The sequence below is a fragment of the Prionailurus bengalensis genome, chromosome B2 (assembly GCF_016509475.1).
Source record: "Prionailurus bengalensis isolate Pbe53 chromosome B2, Fcat_Pben_1.1_paternal_pri, whole genome shotgun sequence".
NCBI lineage: Eukaryota > Metazoa > Chordata > Mammalia > Carnivora > Felidae > Prionailurus > Prionailurus bengalensis.
The window spans coordinates 3,778,796-3,789,292 of NC_057349.1; the positions used below are offsets into that span (position 1 = coordinate 3,778,796).

Consider the following 10,497-nt stretch of genomic DNA (forward strand, 5'->3'; position numbering starts at 1 on the left):
CCTAAAGCATTTGAGCAACGTTTCCAACCTAGTGTGTAAATACACACGCCTAGCCACATTTTTGGGTCTTCGTTTTCCTGTGAAGGTTCCCGTGCACAGGTAAAAGAAAATTTGTTTTTCTCCTGCGAAGTTTACCTCTCCTACACATCACTGTTGTGAAACAACTTTAAGTACCTAAAATACACAAACTCTACCAGAAAGTATTTAAAACCATTTAACACTTTTTTTTTTTTTTTTTATAATTCAAAGTTAGGAACCAGAAAGTCTGACTCTGGTTGATCACACATGAAGGGCGAGGGTAAAGGGATAGACTGCGTTCCGGGGAGGGCTGTGGGACCAGGCCTGAAGATACTTCCGGGTCTAAAACCCCACACTCGTCTGCAGAATCGGCCTGGGGCTATGGGTCATCCACCTGGAAGCCATGGCTTTCCTTTACATTTGTGTAAAGGAAAATGGTGAGAGAGGAAAAAGTTCTGGGGGGGCAGATAATATTATTTAAAGGAGAGCAATTCATATAAAAGTTTATTGGCAGCCTTTGATAGCTTATTCATTTGACTGACTCAGTCATTTCACTGAAGAGTCTCTGCTGTCACGTCCTTCCATTTCGAAGAGAAGTCTTTCGAAGGTGAGACCCATTGGTGGAGCCTGGCCACATATATCTCCATGGTGGCTGGGAGGGAGCCTGAGCATTGCCCTTCAGAAGCCTCGGTAAGTGAGGCCAAGTTCTAAGCTGGGAGCCGAATGCGTTTATAAAGGAAATCAATGGACCAGTGGTTTGCAAATATTTTCACTCCAGGTTCCACGGTTAAAAACAAAACAAAACAAACAGAAACACATGTACTTGAAGCTAAAATTTTATGGGGTGATATTTTCTTTTTTTACACAAGATGGTTGATATTTTCTATACATTTCCTTGCTTTTTAAAAAAATTTTTTTAATTTTTTTTTTTTTTTAAATTTTTGTGAGACAGATTGTGAGCAGGGGAGGGGCAGAGAGAGAGAGAGAGAGAAAGACACAGAATCTGAAGAGGCTCCAGGCTCTGAGCTGTCAGCACAGATGCGGGGCTTGAACTCACAAGCCATGAGATCATGACCTGAGCCGAAGTCGGATGCTTAACCAACTGAGCCACCAGGGCATCCCTACTTTTTTTTTTTTTTTTTTTTTTTTTTAAAGGCTACATCAATGGATAGAGGTAAATCCAAATTTTAATCTTAGATTCAGAAGTGCAGCCAATAATTCTGAATAAACACACCACTTTCACTCAAAATAATTTGGATTAATTTGGGTGATTAAGTATTTTCATAAAAGATCTGTTGCCATAGCTATTTTTCACACTGTATAAGTCAATCTGCTAAAAATATAACACCATACACTTTTAGGAAATCTACATTGTAGGTAAGTGGAGCCCTAGCTACAGAACTGAAAAACCGTTTTGTTTTTTTTTTTTTTTTTTTTTTTTTTGGCATGACACATAAGAAAGGAAACATGAGCCGGAATGGCTCAGCTGGTTAAGCCTCCACTTTGGTTCAGGTCATGATCTTGTGGTTTGTGGGTTCAAGCCCCATGATAGGCTCTGTGCTGACAGCTCGGAGCCTGGAGCTTGCTTTGGATTCTGTGCCTCCTTCGCTCTCTGCCCCTCCCCCGCTCTCTCTTTTCTCTCTCTCTCTCTCTGAAAAATAAAGATTACCAAAAAAAAAAAAAAAAAGAAAAGGAACCAAATGTGGAGCTCCCCCCCCTCCCCAAAAAAAGGCTGCTGCTAATACCTCTTTTATTTTCTTTCTCTTATATAAACACATGCTGGCAACATAAAGTTTAGGAATTCTATAGCAACAATTGCTATCCCAGTAAACAGTGATGAAAAACTGGCTCGCTATCAATACGTATAAGTTTATGAAAGTAGCATTTCTGTGAGAAAACTTTGGGTTAGGGTTGGGACCCATCAAATTATTTTCCTTACAAATTAAGGGCTTGCAATCTGCATCTTAAAAGTCTGCAGTGGTGGGGGGCGCCTGGGGGGCTCAGTTGGCTGAGCATCCGACTTCAGCTTGGGTCATGATCTCACAGTTCGCAGGTTCGAGCCCCGCATCAAGCTCTGTGCTGACAGCTCGGAGCCTGGAACCTGCTTTGTATTCTGTGTCTCCCTCTCTCTGTCCCTCCTCTACTCTCGCTCTTTCTCTCTCTCAAAAGTAAACATTAAAATAAATAAATAAATAAATAAATAAACAAACAAACAAATAAAAAGGCTGCTGTGGTGATTGGCACTCACAAGCCTGATATTTGTGTAAAGGAAAATGGTAAGAGGAAAAAGTTCTAGGGGGGCAGATAATATTATTTAAAGGGGAGCAATTCGTATAAAAGTTTATTTGTGGCCTTTGATAGCTTATTCATTTCACTGAATCATGTAGTCATTGCACAGATATTTACTAAGTGAATAACATGTGCTAATAATTTATCTGGGTCCTGAGAATGTTAAGATGAAGATATTGTCCAAGCCTTCCAGAAATCTCGAGGGGAAAACGTATTCGTCATCACCAACGACTGTTTAAGGGTGTGGTAGCACCAAAGTTGGAGAGGGGACTCTGAAGTTGTGTTGGGTACTTGTGTGGAGGGGTGTGTTTTTGGCTTGGGAGAATCAGGTGCAGTTCTCTTGAAACGGGTGAAGGGATCCGGATATGCCCCCCGAAAATATGCTGCTTTATAGAAGTGCTTATACAAAGCGTAAGGATGAATTTTGTGTTGAAAGCATTTGGGTTCCTGAAATCTCTCTTTGCCTAAAAGCAGATCTGCTGGAAGCCGAGCTATCGAACCAGCCTGATGGCAGGGCCTGGGCGGTGGACGGATGGGGACTGCAGGGTGGCCCACAAGTTGAAGTGAAGCTTCTTGTGCTCCCGCTTTCATGTAATTTGGCCTTAGCGTTGGTCGGGGCAGCTCCCCTACCAATGAAAGTACCTGGGGAATTGTCAGTTGGGGAATTGCCCATGACAGGCCCCCCGGGAAAAGGACCATTGGGGAAAGAAATTGTCCGCGGGGAAATTGTGCGGCCCCACATCCAGCCCTTGCCACCCCCTATAAAGACTTCTCTTCCTAAAGGAAGGATGGGCCCATGTATTTCCCAGCCAAGGGGGGGGGGGGGGCAAATGGGTTGGAAATCTCCACTCCGGCAACAAAGAAATGTATCAATGGATACAAGTTACTCCAACCCCTAGGCCCGCTTGGCCCCCAGGAGGCATTCCAGATGATAACTGGACCTGGTGGGTTAAGGTACAGAATGGTTCATTAGTTCCTAGGCATACATTGTTTCTCTGGGAATGCATTAAGCGTGGGTTCCCAGGGCCCTCTTGGCTCCCTTCAGGCACCCAAGACCAAAGCGAATACCTTTGTTCCTTATACTGCAAATGGTTCAAAGAAACAATTAAAAAGTCCTATCCCTGTAAACGTTCCACTTGAGGTGTCGGGAGCTAGATGACCTTGAAAGGGCAGGAGGGAACGTTACAAGAAAACAACTATGTTGTTCCTTTATGGGTGATCACACAAAGGAACATTTTTAGAATTAGGTAATGCCTAGAAACATAGATAATGCGGCTACAAGGAATTTGCTAACAAATATAATGCCACCCCTGCTACAATAAAGCAGCCAGTCTAACACATTGTTGTTGTCTGTGTCCATTTAGTTTTTTATTTTTAATTTTTTTCGCCAACGCCGTTCATCCTTCGGGAACCCCTGGACCTGCTGGGGCTGGACCTTGGCACAGATCCTCTCAAAATAACTCGGTTGTCCAAAATCTGTCCGCTCCTCAGGAGCAACTCTAGTGTCTTGTTGGAAAGGAGAAATTGGTACCACACCCAGACAGACTTTGTGAGAGACTATCACACCTGCCATCTATTCTTTTAGGGTCCATGTATCTTTCAAAAAGTCATTTGCTTTTCCATAAGAGCCCTTCTTGCCTCCCTGTCCCCTACTAAATTAGGTACATACACCCCCAAACTCTGACTTCCGCTTTGAGTTACCTCCCGCTGAGTGCTCTTTTGTGCATCTCTGATAGACAGGCTCAGCTTCTGTCTGTTTTCCTTGTTAGGCTGTGTGTTTCCTTAGCCTTAGGGACAGGGCCCCCGCAACGAACCTACGAGTGAGTGGTTCAGGAAAAAGATCCTGGAAACCTCCAAAAAGAGCCGAAGGTTCTTTATGGATGGAGAAGTATATGTAAAGGAGACGGCTGATGAAAAGAAAGTTCCAAGTAGGATGAGTTGTTCCGTATTCTCAGCTAGAGAAGTCCGTGGGGGGTGGGGGAAGGGGTCTGGTGATGGCCTGTGCAGGTGAGCCGGGACCAGGTAAAGCACAAGACTTGGATTTTATTCTGCAGATGTTAGGAGAACCAGTGAAGGCTTTTTATTTTTTGTAGTCTTGCCCAGATGGCATCATGAAATGTGTAGTCACTCAGGTCCCTGTGGCGAGGCAGAGGGATTGTAGCTGGGAAGGACGCAGGCGGACAAGTGTCAGGACCCTGCGGTCATACAAAGGCACTGAGAATAGGATTGGAAGGCTGTGTGGAAGAGGCATAACTTCCCTCTGCCCTTTGGAGGTCTTTGGCTGGGCCGGAGGATGAAACTGACATGAAACAGATTAACAAGGAGAAAGCATACAAATGTTATTTAATGTTTTTATGTGTTCACTGGGGTCTTTACAGGAAAATGAAGACCCCAAAAAGTGGTTAGGCCTAAGTGCTTACATACTTAGGTTGTAACAAAGATTAGGTTGAATAAAGATTAGTGGTCATGAAATAAAAACAAAAGTAGGAGAGGGGGGTTAAGGGGCTTTTTTTAACAAGGTCTGTTTGTACGGATTTCTCTCAGCCCTGACTCCTTATTTCTGGTGACAAGCGTTCTTCTCTTGCTGATACAGGGGTGACACCTTTCACACGGGATAATTCTCTGCTTTCAGAGAGAAATGGGAAGGTCAGAGCCCCATTCTCGCATCTGCTGTTTTCCAAGTGCCTTTAGCTCAAATAATCCTCATGCCAAAGTGCCATATTTTGGGGTGGCCTACTCTGCTACTTTTCAGCTGATACTCGGTTCTTTTCTGGGTGCCTGGATGTCTCACCATCGATGGAACAGTCGGGAAGAGATGGCTCAAGGAGGATCTCTGGACTGATGTGAAGAGAACACCCATTCGTTCATTGGAAAGAATCACAAGCAGAGGAATAGGGCCCAGAAAGCAAACCGAAGAATCACGGAGAACACAGGATCTGGGTCAGGAAGAAAACTACCACAGAAACTTGGGAGATTGTGGAGGGATGAGTGATGCAACAGGATTAGCTGTAGCAGGGATGACATTTTTGGTGTGATTTTGGACCTGGCAATTAGCAGGTCACTGGTAACCATGGCAAGGGTATTTTTTTTTTCCCTAAGTTTACTTTATTTTTGAGGAGATAGAATGCGCGCAAGTGGGGGGGGGGGCAGAGAAAGAGGAAGCGAGAATTCCAAGCAGGCCCTGCGCTGTCAGCGCAGAACCCCACGTGGGCTCGAACCCGCGCGAATCATGAGATCATGACTTGAGTTAGTCTGACGCTTAACCGCTTAACCGCCTGAGCCACCCAGGCGCTCGGCAAGGGTATTTTTAGTGAGTGGTGAAGTCACATAATCATGAAGAGTGACTGAGACGTGGACCTACTCAAGATTACTTGGAGATTTAATAAAACGTTAAGGACGTAGTGAATGATAGAGGTATGGGTTAAGTTGATACTGAATTATATATAGATATAGGTATATAGATATATAGAGATAGTGATAGACATACAGATAGAGATGGGAAGGAGCCAGTAGAGGAATATGGAGACTTAATTTGGGCCATCACTGTCAGATTAGGATATGCACCTAGCAAACTTGTCCAATCAAAACTTACTGGTGGTATTTGTGGGCCCTGTTAACAATGAGGACAAATACGAACTCTGTGTCAGAAAACTGGTAGCAGGGCAGGTCCGGCGTGGCCTCAAGGCCAGCTGCCTGCCGGACAGGAAAATGGAGAAGAGTGCAGTCGCTGGCGAGAAAGCCCGCGCCATAAAGTAGCCAGAACACACGCACTGGATGCAGCATTCTCCCAGCTGAGGCTTCCCTCCCCTGGCTCCGCGCACATGACCGCGGCCAGGTCACGTGGCTGCCTGCCTGCAGTCAGAATTAAAGGGAACACGGACAAACCTTCCTCGGTTAACAGCTCTTCGTGTGACCGAGTGGGTGGCCCTGAGAAGGACCTTTTGGGATTGCGCGGAGGCTGCAGGTGCAAAGCTTAGCCCCCGAAGCCGTAGAGGGTGCGGCCCTGGCGCTTGAGCGCGTACACCACGTCCATGGCCGTGACCGTCTTGCGCTTGGCGTGCTCCGTGTAGGTGACGGCGTCCCGGATCACGTTCTCCAGGAACACCTTGAGCACCCCGCGGGTCTCCTCGTAGATGAGGCCGGAGATGCGCTTGACGCCGCCGCGCCGGGCCAGCCGCCGGATGGCGGGCTTGGTGATGCCCTGGATGTTGTCGCGCAGCACCTTGCGGTGGCGCTTGGCGCCCCCCTTGCCCAGGCCCTTCCCGCCCTTGCCGCGACCTGACATAGCTGTAGTAGCGAGTCGTCACACGGTGTGGTACCTTACCGGCGGCTGCAGCCCTTTATATACTACGGTCGCGGACCTTTTAGGAAACCGGAACGGCGCGGGCGGGAACGAGTCTCTGCCCCGCCTCTTCCCACTTCCGCCTTGCGGGCCGCGGCCGAGGGGGCGGGGCGAGGAGCGCGGGGGCGGGGCGCCGGGAGGGGGGTGGGCTGGTCTGGCGTCCGTTTCCTCGCGCGGGTCGGAGCTGTCGCTTTCTGTGGCTAGTCCTGTGCCTGCGGGGGGGGGGGGGGGGGGTGGTCTCAGACAATCGGCATTGGAGAAGTCTCGTAACCTCTTACCATTTATAGAAAGGAGCTGGTGACCCTACAGGTGCCTATGAAAGCGAGGCATTGTTATTTGTAATTGTAATTTGTAATTGTAATTTGTAGTGGTAAATTACAACTTGTAAACAATTAAAATTAGCTTTTAGATGTGACGTTTCTTTTAAAAGTAAAAGAATGACTTCTTACAATTTTAGCAGCATTTATTTAAATTTGGTGAATCATGGAACAATCATTCCCCTCTGGCAGAAGATATACGTTTACGTGATTTTCAGCATTCTTGATAAGGAACTCTAGGAAGGGGAGCAAATGTGAATTGAATTTCTATTCTGATTCCAGATTTATAAAGCACTATTTGCATTGTAAAGATGAAGAATCCCAGGCTTGGAGAGCTAACCCTGTTCTCATAAGTGGTATTTTACCGGGTAGAACTGAGGTCTTCTAATTCTGGTCTTAGGATCTTGCCACCTACCACAGATCTATGTCAGTAAAACATTGCAGATACATCATGCTGAGTAAAAGTTTGCAAATTAACAGGATTAATAAAAATACCGCTAAGAAACTCTGAAACTCGTTCAGTGAGTTAAGGTTAGTGAATTAAGGCGTCACACAGATGACGCATTGATATGCTTAATAGACAAACTCCAACAGTTACGCATCTTCCATATATTCACATTAAGAACCTGACTTCTACGTGCTATAAAAGGTAATTAAAAATTCCTTCTCTGCTGGTACTTACGATATAGGCAGTCAGAAGATTATTCATTTCCCTTAGACACTATTTGAGATATAGCTCAGTTACAGCTACCTGCAGACTTAACACACAGTGACGTCCCAGGCACCAAAGAAGAATCACTAATTTCTTCATTCAAGAACTTACATGCCAAGATCGGTGTATAAATACCAGGTCTGCAAAGACCATCCTACACGTTCTTTCAAAGAACTGAAAGCTTAGGAGAGGGAAGAGAAAAGTAAACGGTGAGGAGTCAGACATCAGCTCAGAATACTAGTTTCTGCCTGGCAGCAATGGGTGGACCAGCTGTATCTCAGCAACATGAACATCACCTGGGAGCTTAAGACACACAGACTTTCCAGCCCCACGCCAAGTCTCCTGAATTGATAGGGCATTTTTAAAAGGATCTTCAAGTGGATGGTACGCTTATTCAAGTTTGAGAAGAGTGGTTTTAAAGCGGGGCTTCCCAATGTTGGCCATTAGCCACATGTGCTCATTTAAATTTCCATTAATTAAAATTCAATCAAATTCAAGATCTCTTTGGTCACTCCAGCCACATTTAACTGCTCAATAGCGTATGTAGGTAGTGGCTGTCTGTGTGATAGTACAGATACAGAACGTTTTCATCATTGCATGTAAGTTCTCTTGGGTTGTGCTGTGACAGTGAACTTCTTCTGAGGAACTTCTAGTCCAGACTGGGAAGGGTATTTGAAAATGAGGCTTACTGCAGGAAGTGGGGGTTGGAATATTTTCAAAGTGTGATAGAGCGCAGGCACCTTCTGGGTATACCAGATCTGGATAGAGAAGAACATATAAAAAGGAAATTGTCATACAACTTTGACATTGTAGTGCGCTTCTGAGGAAATACAATGAGATATGGTTCACCTTGGAGAGGAGTTTCAAGTGGAAGAGTGTCCTCAGATGAGATCATCGTGATAGGAAATTAAAATAGATGTGATTTCTTGTGGTCCTTCTGAACACATCTGGTTCTAACACAATGCTCTATCTGCCTAATAGCCTTTATTTTTAATTCACTCGTTTGGTATTTATTCAACACAGTCCCCTTTCTCCTTGAACTTCGAAATTCACTGAATTTTGGAACATTTAAGCATAGCTGCTCTGGGCTGACCTGCTGAGCACTATCTAGACCTCTCACAGTGGTTTACTATGAGGAGAGGGAGATTAACACCAAAATGGGGAGAACATGAATTCATAAGTGAGCTACCCATCACCCATCTAACTGGAGTTCCTCTCAGTTATTTTTACATGTATAAAATAAACGGTTCAGGTCTCGGTCTAACGGAAAAATCAATTGTTTTAACATATATGCAGATTTGGGCTTCAAAAGTAATAAACGCAACTTTTTTTGTGTGGGCTACGAAAATAAAAGGCGGGACGTTTCAAGTGTATAATACCTGGGGGTGAGCCAGCTTTCTAGATCCTCGTCCATGCTACAGTTACAGAGAGGATAAGTACCTGGGTCTCAGACAGTAGAAGTCACTAGAACAGCCAAACCCCATCCTTGTCTAAACATTTGGGGAAGAACTTTTCAGGTGAAATCAAGTCTCAACTATTGCTTCTCTAGGAAGGGCAGATGTTACCTACAATTAAGGAAATAGCCCTGATGTCCTCTCCCTTATGTGCGAACCAGTAAGAGTTGTACAAGAATGCAGTGGTGACATCTGCTGTAGGAAATTTTCACCTATTTTTCTTTTTAAGGTGTATTCATTTTTCAGAGACAGAGAGAGAGAGAGAGAGCATGAGTGGTGGAGGGGCAGAAAGAGAGAGGGAGACACAGAATCCAAAGCAGGCTCCACGCTCAGAGCTGTCAGCACAGAGCTCAAAGCGGGGCTCAAACTCACAAACCGTGAGATCATGACCTGAGCCGAAGTTGGATGCTCAACCGACTGAACCACCCAGGCCCCCACTTTTCACCTATCTGAAATTGAGTCTTTGCAACCTAGGGGACAATTCCACTGATTATTCAACAATTGATGTTTTGACTACCATGATGACCCAAATGGTAAACTTTTAAAAATCTCAATTTAAATTCTATCTTTAGGTCTAGATAATATTAGCTAGTAGGCTCCGGTCTGAAAAGGGCCTGTAAAATGTTTGGGGCCATTGCTATTGCCAATGACGCTATAGAGGACGACAAACAGTCCCTTTTAGACACTCCTAAAATGCCTGCCGAGGGAGAACTAAATGCTGCATATTCCATCCTGTAAGTTTACCTCTTTATACACAGTATTTGTATTTGGTATATAACACGGGCTCAAGTCCCACAGACTTGTATTCAGTCAGTGCCAGCCAATACCGGACTCATTAAAAATAAGCCAAGTGACTTTTATGAAATTAGTTAAGTGTGGAGAGACGACATCTTTAAAGCTGATTATCCTATTTTGGACTTATGTGCGAAAATTCCTAAATCGTCATTGGATGGAAGCTGGAATAACTACATTTTTGGAAAGAAGGATATTTGTTAGAAGAAACATAACACCAAAATATTTATTTTCACAAGCATGTAGTTGAATTTCATTATCTGATTCTTTGGTTGATAATATTAAATTTGTGCTTCATTATCCAATATTTACCCAATTTCATTAGCTCTGTTGTGTTGCAAACTACAAGAGACGGAATAATAAAGTGGGTCATACCTGCCGTGAAATGTTTGTTCAACTCCTTTGGTGGGCAGAGGTAGCCAAGTAAGTTAGGTTGTCACAGCGTAGTTCATAGTCTGTTAGTCAAAAGCCCAGGGAGAATTATGAAAGTCCAGAAAGTGATTTCAATGACATTTTTTTCTTTCTAATCTTGTGTCCCTACTTGCGATGTTGAAAAAGAGTCAAATAACATTT

At 44.5% G+C, this 10,497-nt stretch overlaps 1 protein-coding gene across 1 annotated transcript; it reads right to left on the reverse strand.

Moving 5' to 3' along the window:
• Positions 1–6,255: 6,255 nt before the first annotated feature.
• Positions 6,256–6,610, reverse strand: LOC122490314 (histone H4). The gene has a single exon (XM_043592925.1). The coding sequence runs from the start codon at positions 6,590–6,592 to the stop codon at positions 6,281–6,283; it is 312 nt and encodes a 103-aa protein (XP_043448860.1). The 5' UTR covers positions 6,593–6,610; the 3' UTR covers positions 6,256–6,280.
• Positions 6,611–10,497: the final 3,887 nt, after the last annotated feature.